Source organism: Equus przewalskii, chromosome 1 (genome assembly GCF_037783145.1).
Source record: "Equus przewalskii isolate Varuska chromosome 1, EquPr2, whole genome shotgun sequence".
In the NCBI taxonomy this organism is placed as follows: domain Eukaryota; kingdom Metazoa; phylum Chordata; class Mammalia; order Perissodactyla; family Equidae; genus Equus; species Equus przewalskii.
The window spans coordinates 32938255-32963296 of NC_091831.1; the positions used below are offsets into that span (position 1 = coordinate 32938255).

General features: G+C 42.8%; 1 protein-coding gene across 4 annotated transcripts in view; it reads left to right on the forward strand.

Moving 5' to 3' along the window:
* Positions 1-25042, forward strand: part of BLNK (B cell linker) — a 98222-nt gene that overhangs the window by 53759 nt on the left and 19421 nt on the right. For all 4 annotated transcript variants that reach the window (XM_070560539.1, XM_070560530.1, XM_008521838.2 and 1 more), the window contains 4 exons: positions 3618-3774; positions 6628-6791; positions 12438-12519; positions 13767-13838. In XM_070560539.1, the coding sequence (XP_070416640.1) occupies positions 3618-3774; positions 6628-6791; positions 12438-12519; positions 13767-13838 (475 nt within the window). The remainder of the gene's footprint in view (positions 1-3617; positions 3775-6627; positions 6792-12437; positions 12520-13766; positions 13839-25042) is intronic.

Below are 25042 nucleotides of genomic sequence, written 5' to 3' on the forward strand. Positions count from 1 at the left end.
CCCTCAGATCTCGGAACCAGGCTTTTAAGCTCCATGGTGCTTGCCGTGACCAAGAGGACACTGGCAGACTCTGAGGGCCACAGAGTGAGAGAGAGGGACCTGGCCATGATGACATTGGGGGTGGTGTGTCAGAAGTAACTGTCAACCTCTTCTAGGTGGCTCTGCAACCCAGAGGGCCCCAGCAGCCACTTCTCTCTCTTGGGCTGAGTCTTGTATGGACAAGACATCCTAAAATCTTTTCTTCACAATAATTATTCCTCATTTACATCAAATTCATCCAGTGTTAGCCTGCTCCAATCTGTGAGTTTTATATCTGGAAGGGATCCAAGAGGGCCTCCACTCAACCACACATCCCATTTTAAAGATAGGGAAATCAAGGCCAAGAGCATGAGAATGACTTGCCCACCATCACTCAGTGACTCAGTGGCCCAGTGGAATGAGCACCCAGGACTCTGGTCCAGTGCCCAGAATTGAGCCTAAGCCCAGCTCCGCGCTGTGTACATCACCCAGAGTTTATTCGGAGAATTAGGAGACGGGAGTTCCTCTCTTTTCAACTGCAGAGAAAAGATCTTTTAAAAGAGGGGAAGAGATGGCCTCTCTGCGAGTCACTGGGGCACGGAATTCCTCCTTGGCGCGGCAGCCTCTGATCCCCTAGAAGCACTGCTGCTGCGCCCCCTGCTGGCTGCACGCGCCGGGTCACATCTGTGGCAAAGTTAAGAAGCTGGTCCACGTTCACCAGGAAGCCAAGAAAATTGAGCTTGCTCACTTGCTGGATAAAAAGAGCACGCATGGGGACTTAGAAAACACAAAATGAAACCAGCCTGGAGAGGAGAGAGTGACTCGTGTCCCAAAGTCAAACAACCAAAATTAAGGTGCCGGCTATAATCAGGACTGAGTGAACGTCCCCATTTTCTGCTGGTATTCAGAGTACTCACAGTTATTTTTACCTTATTGGATTCCCATTGCACACAGAATGAAATCTAGGCTTGTTGCTGAGGCCTCCAGCCTGATGAAATCCAGCCCCTGCAGACATGTCCAGCCTTCCACACACCCTCTCAGCAGGGCCTTGCTCATCACACCCCAGCACACAGGCCTGCCCTCAGTTCCTACAATAGACCGAGGTCCTGCCTGCCTCAGGAATTCAGACTCATGGTCCCTGGGCAGGCGAAGGAAGAAGGGAAGAGAGGAGAAACCAAAGAACGCCCCCATTCTTCCTCCCTTTGTGGGCTCCTTCTTGTCCTTCAGGCTTGGCTTAAACGTCTCCTTCCCAGGAAGACCTTTTCAGCACCCGCATCCGAGGTGGATCCTCTCCTCCCACGACTCTCTGTCTCAGGACCCTGGTCATTCCCCTAAGTGCATCCATCGCCAGTGATAGCTATTTTATCTGTTTGACCATCTACTTCTCATTATTCACTATTTGTTTGTCACTGGTCTCCCCTGCTAGAACGCAAGTTCTGTGAGGGCAGGGACTGTGCTCAGAGTCAAGCACAATGCCTGGCTTGTAGTAGGTGCTCAATAAATATTAATTGAATGAATGAATGAATGAATGGACAATTCGAAAAGGTTTTTATCTGATGACACATCTCTTCTTCAAAGTTTCCATCAGATTGTCCACCGTATTGCACTTGCTCAAATACTGAATGAATGAATGACTTTTTTTGCCAGAATTTAGCATAATTTCGGGCAAAGGAGATTTTTTTTTAATTGTCTCAGAAGTTTGAACAGATTTCGCTTTTTATTCTCTTGATAAAAAGGCATTCAGCGCATTCGACTGTATTGGAGGGGAGTGTCCTAAGCCCCTCATGCTGGACTAGACTAGCCTTGGGAAGCCAAGCTCTTGCCCTCTTAAGCCCCCTGCCCCCGCCCGGGCCATCCTTTCACTCCCACTCCACCTCCAAGGCCCCCTTCCTAAGAATACCCATTGGCTTCTCCAGAACACAGATTGCAGACTCAAATTATTCAACTCTTCTGTGCCTCTGTTTCCTTGACTATAAAATGGGATTTTAGAAAAACTGTCTCAGGGGCTGGCCCAGTGGTGTAGTGGTTAAGTTTGTATGCTCTGCTTCAGCAGCCTGGGATTCACGGGTTCAGATCCCAGCCACAGACCTACGTACTGCTCATCAAGCCATGCTGTGGTGGCGTCCTACATATAAAATAGAGGAAGACTGGCACAGATGTTAGCTCAGGGCCAATCTTCCTCACCAAAAAAACCCAAAAAAAACCCCTATCTCATATGATTATGGTGAAGAGTAAATGAGGTATGCAGTGCATAGAAATTCAGTTATAATAATTATTATTATTATCATTATCCTATTCAGTCTAATTTCATATTCATGTTCAGGAAGGATGATTGAGCTTCCCCCACCCCGCCAAATCTGCTATTCCTGAGATAGGGATTTCGGAAAATCCTCCCTACAGGAACTTCTTACCTCACCCCTTCCTGTCCCTTCCTGGCTCTCCCCGTCTAGGGCTCCTAGCTCCTTTCGTTCCCTCTCCCAACACTCCTCCAGCCACCTCAGGAAAAGCTGTCTTTGCAGCCCCCTTTCTCGTTCCCTACCTACTCTCCAACCCATTCTTCTCCTCTCTCCCCATCTCCTTGTGGACTGAGGAGGAAAGCACAGTCCTCACTCATGTATTCATGCATTCATTCCAAACATACTGAGCTCCCATCATGTGCCGGCCATTACAGGCCCTGAGGATACAGCAATGAAGGAAGCACTACACCTGCACCACGCTTTATCTGCATCGATGTTGCACAATTGCAAGTGAAAGGAGACAGGCCAAAAGGCAGGTGCATCACCCATTCATTGGAAAGTCATGCACGGATCCTGCATTGTGTCAGGCACTCTGTGGGGTCAGTGGACACAGAGGCCAGAGGCCCTCTTAAGTCCTGAATCAAATACATCCTCCACACGAATATATGTATGTACACTCTACACATAAACTATCTTGAACAAAGTGCACAAGGACTGGTAATGCTGCCTCTGGGGAGAGGAACTGAGAGAGCAGCCGAGAGGGAGACTTTACTCTAGATCCTTCTAGACTGTTTGAACTTTAGACCATGTCAGCGTATTTTTCAATATTGACTTATATTAAAAAAAAGAAAGAAAGAGAATGGACTCTGGGTCAGTTTGAAGCCTGGCCCCTGCAGCTTGCCAGCTCTGTTTAAAAAAATTTTTTTAGAAGCCTCATCTCCTCAGAGGTATCTATATTTCTGGGCATCCCCTTACCCTCTCCTTCTTACACTTACTTTTTCCTCAACCATCAGCAGTCATGATAAATGAAACCTATTAGTTATTCTATTTTATTGAGCCCTTTTTCTATCTTTTTAGAATATATTTTATCTCCTACTGTTCTTTGACAACACACACAGTTTCAGCCACTCTTTGGGTTAAATGGTCCAGCGTTCCCCCAGGATAGTGGTCAAGGCAATAAACTCTGTAGGCAGAAAGGCCTGGCTTCCACTGAGCTTTGCCTCTTCATGGCTCCCTAACCTTGGTTAGCCAGCCTCCCCAAGCCTTGCTTCCTTACGTTGGGGGAGCAGCTGTGACCCCCTAAGGCAGGAGCTGCCCTGACCACTGAGTACAGAGCCCTGAGCATGGTGTCTGCACTTGCAGGACAGCGACTATGAAAACCCAGACGAGCACTCGGACTCAGAGATGTACGTGCTGCCCGCCGAGGAGACTGGGGACGATAGTTATGAGCCGCCGCCCGCTGAGCAGGAGACGAGGACAGTTCATCCAGCCCTGCCCTGCACCAGGGGCGAGTACATAGGTGAGGCACCCCCCAGACCCTGGGCGCTCAGCCTTCCGCACAGGGGGAGGTAGGGGAAGGCCGAGGTTGCGGGATGGTGGGCATCTCCCACTCTCACCACCTCCAAGCGGGTCATCTGGTCACTCACCGGTAATGGAGCGCCAGCTGGAAAGCTTACCCATTTGAAGGGGAAAGATATGCTTCCTAAATCGGGAATATGAAAAACAGGCAGAAATAAAATGAGCATGCCCTGATGGTTGCTCAACCCCATCCCCACCCCAAAACTCGGCAGTCCATGAGAAATCAACCCTGAGATTAGTTCCGGCTTCTCTTCGGGCTTCCTGCACACAAGGTTCTGGAATTTCTCTTAAGACGTCTGTGCAGAATAAGGATGACCTTCAAGGATCCCAGTGTGTGCTAACGCCCCTCCTTCCTCCACGCCTGCCCCCTCGCTGGCAGGCCAGACACACTGAGTCTAGACAGTGGATTTTTAACTATGGATGGGGATGAGGGCAAAGAATGCTAAGCTTAGAATTAGCCTCATAGGTTAAACGGACGCAGCTCAGCTCTGGCCTCCAGGCCTGAGTGTGGCTTTTAATGTCACCCAAGAAGTCAGTGTTACCATCTTATCAGGTGACCAAGTTCAGCAAAGGTGAGGAGCAGAGCGTGCCCATTATGATGATGGTGATGCCAGCGTTTGTACAGAGCATCCCTACATGTAAAGGGCTCCATGTCCATTGTCACTGCCATTAACTGCCTCTCTATGGGTACCAGGCACTGCCCCTCGCTTCATGCCACAATTAATCTATTGAGTACCTAGTGTGTGCCAGAGCTCGGCTGAGCACTGAGCATCCAGCAGCGGGCAAGGCAGACATTCTCCCAGACCTTTTACAGTTTCCAGTTTAGTGCTTTACACTCATGGCCTACTTCACCCTCTCAAGGATCTTATGAAAGACGTATTCACCCCCACTTCACCAAGGAAGAAAGTGAGGCTCAGAGGAGTGAACTAACGGGCCAAGATTTTATAAGTGATAGAGATGGGATGCGAGCTGGGCCCCTCAGCCCCCAAGAGCCCACGCTCTTCACCGCTCTGCTCCGCACGCCGCCCACCATGTTTGGTAAACCACCTTGTTCAATCATTAGAACAACCCTGGGAAGGACGGGGCTGCATTATGCCCATCTTACAGACCAGGAAAATGCAATTTCAGGGTGGTTAAGTGGCTCATTCAAGGGCTTTGTCTTCTGTGTTTTGCTACTTCTGATGGGCTTAAATCTGACTTTAAGAAATCTAAGTAAACTCCAAGAGCTGCAAATAAAACTACAAAAACCCACAGAGTCATATGCACAGCAAAATGGATGCTCTAGTGCCTGAGCACAGCTACACCACCCAGAAAGAGGCTGCTGAGAGGGCATCAGAGGTGAAGTTAACCGCACACCTTCGACAAGGCAGAAGTGCAGGCTGAGGGCAAGAGCAGACACCAGGAGGGGAGCAGAGATGCGGTATGACAGGCAGGAGCGGCTGCATTGAGCTCGAGCTCAGCTCAGGGTGGGCTGTGGCAGGAGGAAGCAGCAGGAAGCCAATAATGCAGCACCAAGGCCAGTGGGGGCGCCTGTGCTGTTCCCAGCACGGGGAGCAGGCCAGGTTATCCTTGTGCTGAGATTTTCCTTAATGTATCAGTCCAAATCCACGCTCACAGCATCGTCTGGGTCGACCCCACATTGCCTAAGCCCTCCACCGCATCACATAGATAATACTAGTTCTATTAATTAGGCATTGACTCTGCCAGACACACTGCTCCTCCTGCCTTCAGTGCTTCCCTCCTAATCCCTACAATAATTCTCTGAGGTGGAGATTATGATCCTCAGTTTAAAAATGAGGAATATGAGTCCCAGAGAGGTTGAATAATGAATAATTAGCCCAAAGGGGAGCAACTAGCGAGTGGCATAGCAGGGGACTGAACCCTGGGCCATTTGGCCTAATACCTGCTGAGGACAGCCCTGGACCAGCGGGAATCACGGGTTCTCCATGATTTGAGGGAATTCATGGAGGGGAGGAAGGTGTAGCTCACCCAGGTGAGTAGTCATCCAACCCTAAACACACCTTAGAATAACCTGGGGGACTTTTAAAACCTATAATGCCAGGTCGCTCCCCAGAAGTTCAAACCAGTAGCACTGCGGTGGGGCCTGGGCCTGGGCATTTTTTAAGGCTCCCAGGTAGTTCTTATGTGAAACCAGGATTGAGAATTACTGCATTTAAGGGTTCAGGGGGCAAAGTGAACCGCCCCCCTTAGACCCCCACCCTGCCAAGGTCATCGTCCCCTCTGTTCCACCGAGTGCTGGGCTGTCATCTCTCCTTGGTCCAAGGTTCTCCATTACCCTCCTGGGGAAATGGTTTGGGTTTTTTTTTTGGAGGAAGATTACCCCTGAGCTAACTACTGCCAATCCTCCTCTTTTTGCTGTGGAAGACTGGCCCTGACCTAACATTCGCGCCCATCTTCCTCTACTTTATATGTGAGACGCCCACCACAGTATGGCTTTTTTGCCAAGGGTGCCATGTCTGCACACGGGATCTGAACTGGCAAACCCCAGGCTGCACCGAAGGTGCGCACTTAACCGCTGCGCCACCCAGCCGGCCCCTGGGGAAATATTTTTGATGAGGACATTCTTCTGGTTTTTATAATGTAAGTCAATGAATGGGCCATTGAAATTTTTGCCTAAAATGTCATTTTACTCTTTAAAGGAATGCCCCGATTAACAACTTGTAGCTACACAGATGCCCATGGCTTTGTACTTTTCTAGATCACAGCGGCTTCCACCCAGGGAATGAGCCAGAGCCCCTTCATCTTGTGCTTTGTTATTCTTGTTCCTTTCAAGACAATCGATCAAGCCAGAGGCAGTCTCCACCCTTCAGCAAGACCCTTCCCAGTAAGCCCAGCTGGCCTTCGGCAAAGGCGAGGCTGACCTCCACTCTGCCAGCTCCGACTTCTCTTCAGAGACCTCAAATCCCACCCAAACCCAAAGAACTTCTCGAGGACGAGGTAAAGTAAATGTGTCCGGAAGGTTTCCCAGACCGAGTGGGAGGCAGGATGCAGGGTGCGAGGCCAGGACAGACGGTCCGGCCTCCGGTCCGGCCTCCAGCGTGTCTTCCTTCCTCCGTGCCCTGCTCCCTCCCCGGCCAGCACTAACTACCCTGCCCCACTAACTCTCCACTGTTAGGCTGAAAGGATGCTTTTTTCTCTAACAATGGCATACGTGGCCTCATTTTAAGCATTTTCATTTACGAGGCGTATAGCATAAATGTCAACGCCGGATCTGTGCCCCTTTTATTGTCCCCTGTTTATCTCCTCTTGGTTTCCTGTGAATCTCTCTTTCCTCCGTAAGTTATTCCGTCTTTATTCTCCTTTGCTTCTCTGCCCGGTCCCATCTTGCTTTCTTTCCCCACCTTCTTTTCTCTCTGCCTCTCCACTTTCCTCCTCTCAGGTGCAGAGGGGTGCGGTGGGACGCATAATGGAAACCCCTGGTCTGTAGAGGGACCCTGCACAACCCGTAGAAGAGCTGACCCCTCACTTCCCCGTGGCAGCTCTTGCTTCTCACTCCCTTTCCCTAGCCCCTGGTATCCAGGGACCCACCTTTACAGATTGTCTGGGACCCAGGTCTGGGTTTATCTCACCAATCTCCTCTCTGTCAGCGCCTTGCTTTATATGAGTCTTATTCGCTGTGGAATTGCTCCCGTTTGAAAATGAACAGGTAAGCTCATTCAGACTGTTGTCGGAATGACTGATAAAGTCTAATATGTTGTGGCTCCCAGAGGTACTTGCCCTGGACTTGGGGCAAGCCAGATAACACACAGAGGGATTCTGTGTGTCATATATATAGGATTCCTTTCCACTATATTCTAGATTCTTTACAAAATCCAGTTTTCTAGTTTCTCCTGAAAACTGAAGGCCTGGCAACACTGGGCCAGCCATGGCCTCAAAGCAACTGGGCCTCATGGCAACCCTCCAGCTCAGCTGTGAATCCTGGTCCCTGTTCCCATCTGTCACGGTCCCCACTACTCATTACAAGGCATGCACACACCTTACTCTGCACATGCCCCCATTACTATTCCCTGCCTTCTCCTGTAAGCAACTTAGTTTATGACCTCTGCTCTAGAGATACTTTAATTCAGAAAGTCAGCTGACTAAGAGAGAGTGTGGTTTGTCAGTCCCCAGTCTGTCATCTCAGAGGTGATGCTGTCCTTTCAGGGTGAGAAGAGGGTGGCAAGGAGAAGCTGAGCAGGGGACAGATTGGGGAGAACAGCTGTTAGGGTCTCGCTGTGAATTCTGCCAGCACCCAGCAAGTCCATGTGAAGATATCAATTCAGACACAGAATACAAATGAATACTGTGGATTATGTAAGGCTCTCCATTTCTGTGAATAACTGAGAGTGGGCCCCAGTGGGGAGAGGCAGAGTTTTGCTAACAGTAGCTTTGTGGAGGTGGCTCAGGCAAGTTTGAACCAGGGGGAAAAGGAGAAGTATAGAGGAGGCACATTCTGGAATGGGCAGATGGACAACCAAGATAAGAAGGAGGTTAAAATAGAAAAAAGAGGCCAACATTAAGATCTGACTGAGCCATTAGATAGGAAAAGAAGAAGTCAAGTACAAGCATAAATAAAAATGTTTAGCTCTGCCATACAGGTTACAGGAAAAATACAGGGGTGTAGGCTAACCAGAGAGTTGGAGATGGGACAATGACGCGTAGGAGGAAGGAGCAACTGTGCTCTAAGGATGAGAGTGGCTAACATTTGACAAGTGCCACGTATCAGCTCGTGTTCTGAGTACTGTATATATATTATCTCATTAAATCCTCACAACAACCCTATGAAGTGTGTACAATTACCATCCCCATTTTACATATGAGGAAACGGTACAGATGAGGTGCAAAGGGGTTGAAAAGCGCATCCAAGTTCACAGAGGTAAATGGTAAAGCAGGCATTTGAACCCAGATAATGAGCTCAGGTGCTAAACAGCTATCCTGTATCCTTTCTCCAGCATCCCCCGAGGCAAGACTAGCTTATAATTCAGCACAAATGTGCCAGGCACTTGGTGCCCAAAGCAGACCTGGTATTTGTCCTTATAGGGCTTCAGTCTTGTGGTTTTGTGTGACCTTGGACAGATTACTCAACTTCTCTCAAGTTCTGCATATGTAAAAGGAGGATAAACATTCTTAACTTAGTAGGAAGGTGTTATTGTAAGAATTTAATAAAATAATATTTGTAAAACTATTATATGCTTACATGAACTGTAATAAGGAAGAAACTCATATGGGCATTTAATAGCTAATCTAAATGATTCTTGATAAGCAATGGGAAAGTGAAAACAAGACGAATCTGTGGCACTCTTATTTTTCAAATCTGTAGTCTGGGGGAAGGCAAACTGTAAATGCCTGTAGCAAGTGTCTTACTACTTAATATCAAAACATTGGAGTTGCCCTAAGATAATTTTTTAAATAATCATCTATTTATTTTTAAATGATGCCATTGTAAAAACTAAAGAAGACTTTCTAATGGCATGTGGATGGTAGTGGAATAACCTACCCAGCTCCAAAAGATCAATCACTGATGCATCTACAGCTAGGTTTTTGTGATGTAAACATGGAAAATAGATTTTAACATATGCATTTTATTTTATGCAGTACATAAAACACTGCAGCAATGCGAAGGTGGACATGTTAGGACACAAATTGTGATGGTTCTTGATGATTTGCTTATTTTGCCAGGCAACAACTTTAAAGCTTTGAATTTCAATTGAATTGAATTGCTGGAAATATACATTATACATTCTTTCTCCTTAAATCCCATAATAAGGAGTGGGAAGGTGGTGGGGAGGTAAAGAACTACAAACAGAATTTGTTGGAATTGGATTAAGTCTCTTTCTCTATCTTTGCTCTTTTAAACTAAAAATTTCTCAACTCCAGAAATATCATTACTCTAAACAGGTCAGATTCTAGACCTTGCAGATAAACCATCTTCTACCTGTAATCAAGTACTACAGAACAAACAAATGCAAAATTGAGAATTCAGAGGAAAGAATAAATTTCGAGGTGGTGAAGCAAGATTAAGAAAGTTTGGGTGGGGGCATGGTGCTTCCAAGTTCCCTATATCCATTCAGATATTATTGCTGAGTGCCAATACCAATGTTCTGTGTTCAGCTATAAGATACTTGAAGATTTTGTTGACTACAGGCTTTGAGAGGATGGGCAGGTCCCCCTGGGGGCTCAGCCTCTCCTCTCACAGGAACTGGCCCCTGGGAGAGAAGCTGGGCTCTGACAACTTGTCACTCTGGCCACAAGCTAATCCAGAGAGATAGACCCATGGAACCAAAAGGGTCCTACAGGGATGCTGAAGCCACTCAACATCCACATTTTTCAAAGCTGCTAAATCAACCTCTTTCCAGCCTTAGCCATTTGGTCAAATTTCACTTCAATTCAGTGAGGCTCTTAACTGCTCTGGGAACACATATACAGACAAGGAAGAGTCTTTTAGGGGTTCACTGGCCTCACTGTGTTAGAAGCTCATGGTTTAACACAGTGAGGCCAGTGACATAACAGAGGTGAGGACCAGGTTCCTTGCACCACAGAGGAGCAAGTGGTCACCTCCGATTGACAGGGTCCAGGAAGACTTCTGATGATTCAGTGATTTACCCCAAGTCATAAACCAGAAAAGAGCCTAGCAAGGATATCCCCCCAGATCTGTCTGATTCCAAATCCTCATCTCCTTCAGCCAGGTTGTTTCTGAATGTGACTGAGAAATTGAGATACTGCATGAGTAGAACCGCCTGGTCCCTCTTGGCCAGGTTTAGAGGAGAAAAAAGAGATGAGAAATAGCAATTAAATGAAAAAAAAAAAAAAGGGTATAAATAAGACAGAAGGAGTAAAGGAAGGAAGCAAGCAAGCAAGGAAGGAAGGTACTCAAAAGTAGTGGGGACTCGGTTCTTGAACTGTAATCCTGTCTCTACCACCTTTTTACTATGAGAACTCGAGCAAGCTACTTAACTTCTCTCTGCCTGTTTCTTCAAGTTTCTTGATCTTAAATGGAGCTGATAGTGGTGGCTACCTTATTGGATTGTTATAAGGATTAAGTGAGATAACACATGTAAAATACTTAGAAGAGCACCTGGCAATAAGTGCTCAATAAATGTTTGGTTTTTGTTTTTCCTGGTACCCATCTTGGCTACCCATCAAGACAGGTTGTAAAAACCACTTTGGAGATCTGGTTACCTCATTTGATTATTAATATAAAATCCCTCCCTCCCTATATTTATAGTTAATTGATTATTGACAAAGGTGCCAAGACAATTCAATGGGGAAAGAATAGTTTTTAAACTACCTTTAAACTAGTTTTATGGTACTAAGATACTGTATACCCACATGCAAAAGAATGAAATTGGACCCCTGTCTCACACTATATACAAAAATTAACCAAAAATGTATCATAGACCCAAATGTAAGAAATAAAATTACAAAACTCTTAGAGAAAAACATAGGTATAAATCTTTATGGCTTTGGGATAGCCAAACATTTCTTAGATAGAACACCAAAAGCACAAGCAAGAAAAGAAAAAATAGATAAAATGGACTTCAAAATTTAAAACTTTTGACCTAAAAATGATACCACTAGGAAAGTAAAAAGACAGTCTACAGAATGGGAGAATTTTTTTCCCAATTATATATCTGAGCAGAGACTTATGACTAGAACATTTAAAGAACTCTGATAACCCAATAATAAAAAAGATAACCCAATTAAAAATGAGCAAAGGAACAGACTTTTCTTCAAATAAATAGCCAATAAGTACACAAAAAAGATGCTCAACATCATTAACCATCAGGGAGATGCAAATCAAAGCCACAGTGAGATACCACTTCACACCTACAAGGATCTACAAGGATAATAAAAAAGACAGACAATAAAAAGTATTGGTGAACATGTGGAGAAATTAGAACCCTCATACATTGCTGATGGGAATGAAAACTGGTGCAGCCACTTTGGGAAACAGTTTGGCAGTTCCTGAAACTGTTAAACATAGAGCTATGATACGACCCAGGAACTCCACCACTATGTATATTCCCAAGAGAAATATACATCTACAGAAAAATTTGTACATGAATGTTCATAGCAACATTATTCATAATAGGCAAAAAGTGGAGACAACTCAAATGTCCACCAATGGATAAACAAAATGTGGTATATTCATACTGTGGAATATTATTTGGCCATAAAAAAAGAAAAGAAGTAGCGATACATACTACAACAGGGCTGAAACTTGGAATCATTATGCCAGGTGAAAGACGTCGCAAAAGACTACATATTGTATGATTCCAGTTATATGTAATGCCCAGAATGGGCAAATCTAGAGACAGAAAGTAGATTAGTGGTTGACTAGGTAAGGGGAAGGGGTTGATGAAGAGTGGCTAATGGGTACAGGGTTCCTTTTGGGGGTGATGAAAATGTTCTAAAATTATATTGCTGTGATGTTGCACAACTCTGTGAATATACCAAAACCCACCAATTTATACACTTTCTATATGAGAATTTAATAGTATGTAAATTGTATCTCAATAAAGATTTTTTTTAAAACCGCTCCTTCCCATGCAGCAAGCCATGAATGGATAGCATCCTCCTCATTTATTTCTGCAATTCTTTTAGGCTGACTATGTGGTCCCTGTGGAAGATGAAGATGAAAACTATATTCATCCCACAGAAAGCAGTTCGCTCCCATCCGAAAAAGGTAAGAGTTTGTAGTTTTGAGCACTGAAAACTTCTAGCAGTTGATGGGGGCGTACAAGACTATTTGGTAGCAAGCAGTGAGGGGCTTGGAAGTGATGGTGCCCAGGCCTCTCTTCTCTGTGGTCACAGCCTTTGCCTTCTTTGGCTGGTCAAGCAGAGATCAACAGTGAGCACCCATCTCTGTGATTCATAGCCTTTACCCTTCTTCCTCCATCCTCTTCCATGATTTAATGATCCCATCTCAAACTGTGGAAGCACCTAGGTTCTTATCCTGAGCTCCTCACTTAGAATAGATTTCTCATAAACCCTAATACTCACAAAGTCATCAGCCGCCATGTTGGCCTTACAAATATTGCACCAGGAACAAATTTCCACAGAGGACTGAAAAAATAAGGATATGCTCTGAGTCCTGATTCTTTAAATTTAGTGTTGTCTCAGGCCCACAAGAAATGTTTCATTTGTAAACCGTTGGCAGAATAACAAATGCAATTACAAACAAATTATGTTAAAAATCCAGGGCCACATACCCTCAGGTCAGGCGTGGAGCAGTCCATCTTTACTCTGGATGTAGTTTCTGTGGAGAATAGAATCCTGCATAAGCGATGCCTCTTCAAGTAACATATTCATCTAATAAACTCCACTCCAAAGCAGCAGTACTAGTTTCTACTCTGTCGTCGTGTCGCAGCCCTCTCCTGCACTCCCTAAGTATCACCAACAGCTTCAACACTCACCTGAATCCCTGAGCCACCCATCACCATGAAACAATAAATACATGTTAAACCACCGCCTCCCCTAAACTCCACACAATCCTGGAGAATTTGTATGTGTTGCATGTGGCAGGGGAGGTGGGGCTATCAATTGGGCTCCTCCACCATTAGGTTCAATACACTGCTCCTGATTTTACAAAAAACAAAACTTTCATCTCCTAGACCTCCAGTTTGGCAAAAGAAATTCCAAGCCAGTATTCACTTTAACAAAATGCCTATCATAAAATAATTTGATTAGTCCTTTAATCATTAATACATTCATTCTAAAGATATTTCTTCTGGGAAGGCTTCTTTTAATGGCTTGTGTGTTTAATAAGCGTGTCTCATTCTTTGCACATGCCCTTTCTGACCCATCATTCCCACGATGCATTTTTCCATAAGTGTGATTCTCCCTCTGTAGACTGTATCGTGTCTGTGTGTGTCTGGGAGCATACTGTATGTATATGTGTATTAAACACATTTATATATTTGTGTGTTTAAGCTCCCATGGTGAATAGATCAATCAAGCCAAATAACTCCTCAAAGCCAGCCTCTTCTCCAGGGACAACTTCGGGTAAAGTATATGCGTGATTCGGTGGGGTTTTTTTGTTTTTTATTGTGAGATGATTGCATTTGTAGGTTTGGTTTTTCATCTATTTGAAATAAGACAAACAACTCAAATGCTTATTAGTCAATAATCCCTTGTATTTCCAAATGTCTCAATAAATGGTAATAGAGGCCTTATCCTCATCCACTGTCTCGTGGCACCAGTATTGAAGGGACTCTCACTCCTGGCAAGTCCTGGTGGTGGCTAAGAGCTTGGATTTTGAGCCAGACAGACCTAGGTTGGAATCCCAGTGCTCCCAGTTACAGCTGTCCCACTATGGGCTTGTACTTCACTTTCCGAGCATCTATTTTCTCGTCTGTAAACGGAGATAAAGCCCCTGCCCTGTGACAGGAGAATTCTGAAATTGTGAATGGGAAACTCTTAACGCACTGCCTGGCACGCAGTACGTGCTCAGTAAAGAGTATTATTTTCTGTTTCTTTAGAGTTCATGCATTCTTCTGGTTTCACTTCTCTTGTCTAAGCTGATCACTCTCTGGTGTCCAACCTTGACCTGATTTTCCTTTTGAAGACCTTGACGTTCCCACCACCTCAAGCTCAAGGCATCCCTCACCAAAGTCTAAACTCATCACCTCCCTACCCTTTGGATGTCCCTCTTCCTCTTTGCATGTCAGCCTCCAGGCTGCGTCTCTATGCCTATGTTCTTTCCAAAGCCTGCAATTTCTTTTTCCTGAATTCACCCTTCCATTTTAGTTGCCACCACCCTATTGCAGTCTTTCTTTACTTTATCACCTCACACCTTCTTGTTTGCGAGAGTCCCCTATCCACATCCCTGCCGCTAGGCTCTTTCCCCAGTCACTAGACTGAGCTTCTGAATGCCTCCAAATGTTGCCAGTTTCATCCCATTACAAAGTTAGTTTTTACCATGTCCCCCCTACCCGAGCCATGAACACTCAGTGGTTCCTCATTGTCTCCTTTAGAGTTTGGCAACCCCAAGACCGAGGCCCACAGTGCTGGGTGATGCCCACACTCCCACCCTATTACAGCACAGAGAGGTGCAGGAGCCTCCTCTCTGGTGTTCCCTCCTTCTCCCTCTCCCCTCCCCTCCATCTCTCTCTCTGTCTCTGTCTGTCTGTCTGTCTGTCTGTCTCTCTCTCTCACACACACACACACACACACACACACACACACACACCACTCTTTTCTCCCAGAGCTGAAGACTGAACACAAGAGATTAGGAGACTGAACTCTGCTTCCAGGGACATACTCCCTGAGAGAAAATGAAAGAAGAAGATTTTTTTTTTATTGAGGTCACAATAGTTTATAACATTGTGAAATTTCAGTTGTACATTATTATTTGTCAGTCACCATGTAAATATTCCCCTTTACCCATTATGCCCACCCCCAAACCCCCTTCCCTCTGGTAACCACTAATCTGTTCTTTTTGTCCATGTGATAGTTTATCTTCCACATATGAGTGAAATCATATGGTGTTTGTCTTTCTCTGTCTGGCTTATTTCACTTAACATCATACTCTCAAAGTCCATCCATGTTGTTGTGAATGGGATGATTTCATCTTTTTTATGGCTGAATAGTATTCCATTATGTGTGTGTGTGTGTGTGTGTGTGTGTGGGGATGTGTGTATATATACATGACATCTTCCTTATCCAATCATCAGTCGATGGCCACTTAGGTTACTTCCACATCTTGGCTACTTTGAATAATGCTGCAATGGATATAGAGATGCATAAGTGTCTTTGAATTGTTGATTTTAAGTTCTTTGGATAAATACCCAGTAGTGGGATAGCTGAGTCGTATGGTATTTCTATTATTAATTTTTTGAGAAATCTCCATAATGTTTTCCATAGTGGCTGCACCAATTTGCATTCCCACCAGCAGTGTATGAGGCTTCCCTTTTCTCCCCATCCTCTCCAACATTTGTTACTTTTCGTCTTGGTGATTATAGCCATTCTAACGGTGTAAAGTGATATCTCAGTGTAGTTTGATTTGCATTTCCCTGATAATTAGTAACGTTGAATATCTTTTCATGTGCCTGTTGCCCATCTGTATATCTTCTTTGGAGAAATGTCTGTTCAGATCCTCTGCCCATTTTTTGATGAAGTTGTTTGTTTTTTTTATTGAGTTGTGTGAGTTATTTGTATATTTTGGAGATTAACCCCTTGTCAGACATGTGGTTTGCCAAGTATTTTCTCCCAGTTTGTGGGTTGTCTTTTCATTTTGTTGATGGTTTCCTTTGCTTTGCAGAAGCTTGTTAGTCTGATGAAGTCCCATTTGTTTATTTTTTCTTTTGTTTCCTTTGTGTAAGTAGACATGGTATTTGAAAATATTCTTCTAAGACCCATGTCAAAGAATATACTGACTATATATTCTTCTAGGAGTTTTATGGTTTTAGGTCTTACCTTCAAGTCTTTAATCCATTTTGAATTAATTTTTGTGTATGGTGAAAGATAATGGTCTACTTTCTTTCTTTTGCATGTGGCTGTCCAGTTTTCCCAACACCATTTAGTGAACAGACTTTCCTTTCTCCATTATATGTTCTTGTCTTAGCTCTTTGTCGAAGATTATCCGTCTGTAGATGTGTGGTTTTATTTTTGGGCTTTCAATTCTGTTCCACTGATCTGTGTGTCTGTTTTCATACCAGTATCATGCTGTTTTGATTACTATAGCTTTGTAGTATATTTTGAAGTCAGGGATTGTGATGCCTCTAGCTTTGTTCTTTTTTCTCAGGATTACTTTAGCTATTCAGGATCTTTTGTTGCCCCATATGAATTTTAGGATTCTTTGTCCTATTTCCATGAAGAATGTCAGTGGGATTCTGATTGGGATTGCATTGAATCTGCAGATTGCTTTAGGTAGTATGGACATTTTAATTTTGCTTATTCTTCCAATCCATGTGCATGGAATATCTTTCCATTTCTTTATGTTGTCATCGATTTCTTTCAATAATGTCTTATAGTTTTCATTGTATACATCTTTCACCTCCTTGGTTAAATTTGTTCCTAGATATTTTATTCTTTTTGTTGCAATTGTAAATGGGATTGTATTCTTGAGTTCTCTTTCTTTTAGCTTGTTATTAGAGTATAGAAATGCAACTGATTTTTGTAAGTTGATTTTGTACCCTGCAACTTTGCTGTAGTTGCTGATTATTTCTAATAGTTTTCCAATGGGCTTTTTAGGGTTTTCTATACATAAAATCATGTCATTTGCAAACAGTGAGAGTTTCACTTCTTCATTGCCAATTTGCATACCCTTTATTTCTTTTTCTTGCCTAATTGCTCTGGCCAAACCTCCAGTACTATGTTAATATAAACAGCAGTGATAGTGGGCACCCTTGTCTTGTTGCTGTTCTCAGAGGGATGGCTTTCAGTTTTTCTCCATTGAGTATGATGTTGGCTGTGAGTTTGTCATATATAGCCTTTATTATGTTGAGATACTTTCCTTCTATACTCATTTTACTGAGAGTTCTTATCATATGGATGCTGGATCTTGTTAAATGCTTTCTCTGCATCTGTTGAGATGATCATGTGGTTTTTATTCCTCATTTTGTTAATGTGGTGTATCACATTGATTGATTTGCAGATGTCGAACTATCCCTGCATCCCTGGTATAAATCCCACTTGATCATGGTGTATGATCCTTGTAATGTATTGTTGTATTTGGTTTGCCAATATTTTGTTGAGGATTTTTGCATCTACGTTCATCAGCGGTATTGGCCTGTAATTTTCCTTCTTTGTGTTGTCCTTGTCTGGCTTTGGGATCAGGGTGATGTTGACCTCATAAAATGTGTTCGGAAGTGTTCTGTCTTCTTCAATTTTTTGGAAGAGTTTGAGAAGGATAGGTATTAAATCTTCTTTGAATGTTTTTTAGGATTCTCCAGAGAAGCCATCTGGTCCTGGACTTTTATTTTTTGGGAGGTTTTTGGTTACTGTTTCAATCTCTTTACTTGTAATTGGTCTATTCAGATTCTCTATTTCTTCTTGATTCAGTTTTGGGAGGTTATGAGTCTAAGAATTTATCCATTTCTTCTAGATTGTCCAATTTGTTGGTATATCATTTTTTCATAGTATTCTCTTATAATCCTTTGTATTTCTGTGGTATCTGTTGTAATTTCTCCTTTTTCATTTCTAATTTTATTTATTTGAGGCTTCTCTCTTTTGTTTTTAGTGACTCTGTCTAAGGGTTTGTCAATTTTGCTTATCTTCTCAAAGAACTAGCTCTTAGTTTCATTGATCCTTTCTACTGTTTTTTGTTTGTTTGTTTGTTTCAATTTCATTTATTTCTGCTCTAATTTTTATTATTTCCCTCCTTCTGCTGACTTTGGGCTTTGTTTGTTCTTCTTTTTCTAGTTCTTTTAGCTGTAGTTTAAGGTTGCTTATTTGAGAGTTTCCTTGTTTGTTAAGGTGGGCCTGTATTGCTATGAATTTCCCTGTTAGAACTGCTTTTGCTGCATCCCATATGATTTGGTATGGTGTATTATCATTTTCATTTGTCTCCAGATATTTTTTGATTTTTCCTTTAATTCTGTGATCCATTGGTTGTTCAGTAGCATGTTGTTTAGTCTCCACATATTTGTCACTTTCCTAGCTTTTTTCTTGTAGTTGATTTCTAGTTTCATAGCATTATGGTCAGAAAAGATGCTTGATGTGATTTCAATGTTCTTAAATTTGAGGCTCGCCTTGTTTCCCAACATATGGTCTATCTTTGAGAATGTCCCATGTGCACTTGAGAAGAATGTGTATTCTGGTGTTTTGGGATGGAGTGTTCTATATATATCTATTAAGTCCATCTGGTCTAGTTTTTCATTTAGTTCCACTATTTCTTTATTGACTTTCTGTCTGGCTGACCTATTCTTTAATGTAAGTGGGGTGTTAAGGTCCCCTACTATTATTGTGTTGCTGTTAATATCTCCTTTTAGGCTTGTTAATAATTGCTTTATGTACTTTGGTGCTCCTGTGTTGTGTGCATATATATTTATAAGTGTTATGTCCTCTTGGTGGAGTATCCTTTTATCGTTATATATTGTCCCTCTTTGTCTTTCATTGCCTTTTTTATCTTGAAGTCTACTTTGTCTGATATAAGTATGGCAACACCTGTTTTCTTTTGTTTGCCATTAGCTTGGAGTATTGTCTTCCATCCCTTCACTCTGAGCCTGTGTTTGTCTTTAGAGCTGAGATGTGCTTCCTGGAGGCAGCATATTGTTGGGTCTTGTTTTTTAATCCATCCAGCCACTCTGTGTCTTTTGATTGGAGAATTCAATCCATTTACATTTAGAGTGATTATTGATATATGAGGGCCTAATGCTGCCATTTTATCACTTGTTTTCTGGCTGTTCTGTATTTCCCTTGTTTTTTGTCCCATGTATTCAGACTGCCAATTCAGTTTGGTAGTTGTCTATGATTGTTTTCTCAGTTTTCCCTTTATTTATCATTTTTGTCTCTGTTCTGATTATTTGTTTAGTGGTTACTGTGAGGTTTGTGTAAAAGATCTTGTAGTTGAGATAGTCCATTTTCTGATAGCCTCTTATTTCCTTAGTCTAAGCTGTTTCCATCCCTATTCTCTTCCCCTTCTAAGTTATTCTTGTCACAACTTATTCCGTTTTGTGTTGTGAGTTTGTGATTAAAATGATGAGATTATAGTTATTTTCAATATTTTCCTTCCCTTTATCTTTAACATTATAATTAAGTGTTTGCTAACCTGATCTGATAGAGAGCTGCAATTTTCTGATTTTGTCTGCCTATTTTTCCACCTGTTCAAAGCTTTGTAAACCCTTTTTTGTTTGTTTGTTTCAGCTATGAGGACCTTCTTGATCATTTCTTGTGGTGGGGGGGGGGGGGGGTCTTGTGGCAATGAACTCCCTCAGGTTTTGTTTATCTGGGAAAGTTTTTATTTCTCCATCATTTCTGAAGGATGTTTTCACTGGATAGAGTATTCTTGGCTGAAAGGTTTTGTCTTTCAAAATTTTTGAATATATTATTCCACTCTCTACTAGCCTGCAAGGTTTCTGCTGAGAAATCCGCTGAAAGCATGATAGGGGTTCCTTTGTAAGTTATTTTCTTCTGCCTTGCTGCCCTTAGTATTTTTTCTTTGTCATTTACTTTTGCCAGTTTTACTAACATATGCCTTGGAGAAGGTCATTTTACATTGATGTAATTAGGAGTTCTATTTAGCTTCTTTTACTTGTAATTCCAGCTCCTTCCCCAGGTTTGGGAAGTTATCAGCTATTATTTCTTTGAACAAGCTTTCTGCTCCTTCCTCCTCCTTGTCTTCCTCTGGAATACCTATAATCCTTATGTTGCATTTCCTAATTGAGTCAAATATTTCTTGGAGAATTTCTTCATTTCTTTTTAGTCTTAGTTCTCTCTCCTCCTCCATCTGAAGCACTTATATATTTCTGTCCTCCTAACTGCTAATTCTGTCCTCCATAATATCAGCTCTATTATTCAAGGACTCCTGATTTTTCTTTATCTCATTCATTGTATTTTTCATTTCCAACATTTATGAGTGGTTTTATTTATCATTTCAGTCTCTTTTGTGAAGAATTCCCTCTGTTCATTAATTTATTCCTGATTTCATTGAACTGTCCTTAATTTTCTTGTAACTTGTTGAATTTTTTTATGATAGCTATTTTGAATTCTCTAGTATTTAGATTGTAAATTTCTGTGGCTTCAGGATTGATTTCTGGATGCTTGTCATTTTCCTTCTGGTCTGGAGTATTAACATATTTCTTCATACTATTTGATGGGGTGGATTTGTGCTTTCACGTAGCGATAGTATCTGGTCACAAATTCCACCTGCTGCCACTGGGAGTGTGGTCAGGAACTATGTATTCTGAGCCTGCCACAATCCCTGGTATCTGTGCCTGTCTTTTGGAATCTATGCTGACAGGGCCCGTCTACGATTGCCTGCCCATGCTGCTGCTTTGCAAACACATGCACATGCACTCTGGTGGGGGTCCCTCACTCTGGCCAACCTGCTGAGCTGGTGCACTGGGCAGGGGGAGGGGTTCTTTCTTTCATGTGCACAATCCCCAAGTGGTTCTCGCTCTGCCCTCACTATCTGCTCTCCTGGGGTGCTGGCTTGATGTAGACAGCCCTGAAATTGCTTAGCCTCCTCTGTGTGGGGCTTTCCCATGGCTCGGAGACAATTCTTAGAGTGAAGGCATTCCTGTGGAGAGCTGCCCCTCTCCTTTTCCCTTTCAGAGCTGCACACAGTCCCTCACCCTGGGGAGAGAGAGGAGATCCTCTTACCTCCTTCTACTTCCTCCCGGGGGGATCCAACACCTCCACCTTCAGATGTATGGCTGTGTGGGTCTCTCAGATGTCTATTGTGTTGTTTGAATGTCCTCTATTGGTTTATGAACGTCCTTCTCGTTGTACCTTAGGGGGAACAGTCTAAGGGAAGAGCTCACTCTGCCATGGTGCTCAAGAAGAGTATTTTTTAATCTTGTCCAAGACTCATTATGTATGCAATCATGCATCTTCTTCACAAGTTCTTATTTTACTTATCCTCTCCCTTGGATACCATAGGCTTTTTATATTTGGGGAGTAGAGGTCAGAATGATCTTATTGAGCTAATCTTAACTTCTGGGAACAAATGTCAACACACCAACCTAAAACACAATGGCAAGGTTGCTTTGGTCCCAGCTGAAATGGAGACTCTTGACTCATGATAACTCAGGAGAAGGGCTCTTATTATTGGAACAGAAAGCATTTCATTGAAACAGATAAATGAAGACCTAATCTCTCCTTTAGAAGAATAGTTTAATAATCTCTGATGTTTGCATCTTAAAATACTCTCCTTACCTTACAAGGACTTCCTCTTCCTAAGACACACCCAATACTCCAATCACTCTGTATTTCATGGGTCCTGCCTTTTGGTCTTTGTTGTATTCTCACTTTTATGCCACCAAATCCTACCAGTCCATCAAGGCCCAGCTTGAGATCTTCCCCTCCGGAAGCATCCTATGGTTTCTGTAGCCCTGGGAGAGTTCTCCTTTGCCATAAGTCTCATCTCACTTATACTCAGCCTATGCCTGTTACCTAATTACTTTGTGTCTCAGTCTAATCTCCCTAAGTACATTGCAAGCTCCTTGGAGACATTACCTTAAATGTCACTTGCTCAGGAAGCCTTTCCTGACTCCACATTGGGCTAGATCCCTTTGTTGTGCACCCCTATATTACCCTGCACTGCCCCTTTATCTCCTGATCCCTGCGGAGATCTCTTTCTTTCCGATAAGACTCTCAGCTCCATGTCTTGCTCACAGCTGTGTTTCCAGGGCCTAGGCAGGACTTGGCTCAGAGTAGGTGCTGAAATGGTGGATGGGTCAGTTAGTTGAGAGAGTGAATGAGTCCCCCAAAACTGGCTATATTTAAGGAATCACATGGCACCACCATGAGGGCATTAGCCCATTGGATTTATTATTTGTTAGTTTTCTATTAATCTAGTAAAGCTATATTTTAATATTAGAGGCATTGATGAAGAAACCAAATCTGAACAAGAAAATAATTTCCTGGTTATGTGATTGTTGGATACAGACGAGGGAAAGTACAGGAAGAGGGAGGAAGTGAGATAATTTGGGAGGGACAAACCTGAACAGTTAGAGTGAGTTTCTGAGAATACAAACAGTAGAATTTTCAGAGATGGTTTTTATAAAAGGAATAATCAGACTACTTGCCTGTGTCTTTGAATAACCATCTATTACCCTTTAAAGGGTCAGATAGTGCCCTGATAGGCATCATGAAAGTGCTAAGGTTTCAGGTTGGAGTTTCTGTCAAAGTACCACACCTTGACACTCACCTCTGGTTAATGTTGCTTTGGCTCTTTGATGGCTAATAAGGTGCTCGCTGAGGATTACATAGTGAATTAGGTGCAGTGATGGACTCTGTTCTCTCCTTTGTGTTTCACACTGAGAAGAACAGTTGCAAGGCTTAGCACAGACTCCAAAGCCTGAGGGTTCAGGTCCTGGCTCTGACACTTACTAGGTGCTGGACTTCTAACAAGCTAAGTAATCTCTCTGTTTCTTAGTTTCCTCCTCTGAAAAATGGAGGAGAAAATGGCACCTACACCTAGGGGCATTGTGAGAATTAAGTGAGTAAATACATATGAATCATATTCATAAAATGATGGCTCTTTGGTATTTATTATCGTTATTATTCAGAATCCCTTGTTTAACCTGCCTTGATTCATGACCAGTCTGTCAGAGCACCCTGTACAGATCTTAGGAAACAATTGTGTTTCTTTCTTTCCATATAAAGTTTACTCTAAATTAGGGTTTCTCAACATCAGCACAATTGGCACCGTGGGCTAGATAATTCTTTGTGTGAGGGCCGTCCTGTGCATCATAGGATGTTTAGCAGCATCCCTGGCCTCCGCCCTAGATGCCAATAGAATCCCCTATCCCAGTAATGATAAGCAAAGATGTCTGCAGATATTGCCAGATGTCCCAAGGGGAAAGGGGCAAAATCACTCCCAGTTAAGAACTACTGGTCTAGACAAACTGAAAGACTGAAGCCCATTGTGATTTATCTCTAAGTGAGCACTTAGAAGAAGGTGGTGCAACCTCTGGCTGATTTGTAGCTTTTGTCAGAAGAGGGTAGACAGGGCAGGTATTTCTGAACTTCCTCTACGTAAATAGGATTTTAAAGTATTCTATCTCCTTATTTCATAAAATAGGGCAAGGGATTTTGAACTTACAATTCCCTGCTAATATGCAAGTTGAATTTTACCTGTAGCCCAAATTGCTCTAGAGTAGCCCAAATTGTTCTGGATTGGTTAAATTAAATCTCCTTATTTTTTAAGGGTTTGTGCAGTGCCTAAGAGAAAGGGGTGCTTCAGCAGGTGTGCAAGCCCCACTAATGATAATAGGGTTTCTATAACAGTTAAAATAGAGTTGAATCAGAAGGGCTTTATAATGTCAACGTTGAGATTGTTATGCTAAACTTACCAACATTGTACATAAAACTGAAAAGAGAATGATGCATAAATATACTATGTGGTAGAGGACAAAATAAGGGTAAATTGATTTCCCAGTTGAGAAACTCAGGTAAGCACCAGCTTTGTGCAAAGCCTGTGCTATTAAATCAAACATTAACATAATTTTTTGCTCAATACAATTAAAACAAATCTAAGTTTTCTCTTTTATTATTGTGCTTTTGAGCACATCTCCCTCTCTCACATTTCCAGTTTATATCTTGGAGTATTCTAGCCAAGAATTTGGCTTTGCCAGAAATCAAGGATCCTGGCGGTGAGGTGGGTAACAGGTTGTCCTACCCCAGCCATCCCCCTGGGTCTGAGATCAGGCCCAGAGCAGCAGAAAGGGTCACTGGCCTGTGAAATAGAAGAGTCATTCTCCATCCTCCCATGGGTGTCCACAAAAGCACCCCTCTGTTTCACTAAGTTTTCCCCGCATAAGGGAGAAGCAGCAAGCGAATCTAACATGCCAAGTCATGCACCGAAGGAACATTAGGAGGCACTGGCTCAAGTGGCCTTGGTTTTCAACCCCAGCCTTCCCACTTAACCTCTCTGAGCTTCTGTTTGCTCACTTGATTTTAGGTGAGGCTTGGAGATGGCACATTTAAGGTACCTGGCACAGTGCCCAGCACCTAGAGATACTGTGGTGGTTGACAACAAGATAACAAAACAAAAATGGCAATAATCATATTTACTGACACCCTTTAGGAGTTATAATTTATATCTCATAAAACTCACTCATTTTACATGTATAGTTCAATATTTTTGGTAAATCATTACATTTACAGAGTTCTGTAACCATCACTACAATCCAGTTTTAGAACATTTTCAAGCCCACACCAACTCCAAAAGAGCCTTTATGCTCGTTTGTGGTCAATGCTGTTCCTACCTCCCGCCCCAAGCAACTGCTGATCTGCTTTCTGTTGCTATAGATTTGCCTTTTCTGGACATTTCATATAGATAGAGTTATACAATATCTAGTCTTTTCCATCTGACTCCTTCCACTTAGCGTAATGTTTTTGACCCTCAAATATTTTCAATCCCTTTCCAGCTATATTACTTCATATTTGGCTAATTCTTTACATTTCAAAGTTACCCTATTATCTTACTACAATAACTCTGAGTTAGGTAAGGTAGGTGGTGGTGTCCCCATTTCGCAGAGGGGGAAACTGAGGCATGGTGGCTCCTAAGAGGTCACCCAGCCAGTCTGGTAGCAGAGAAA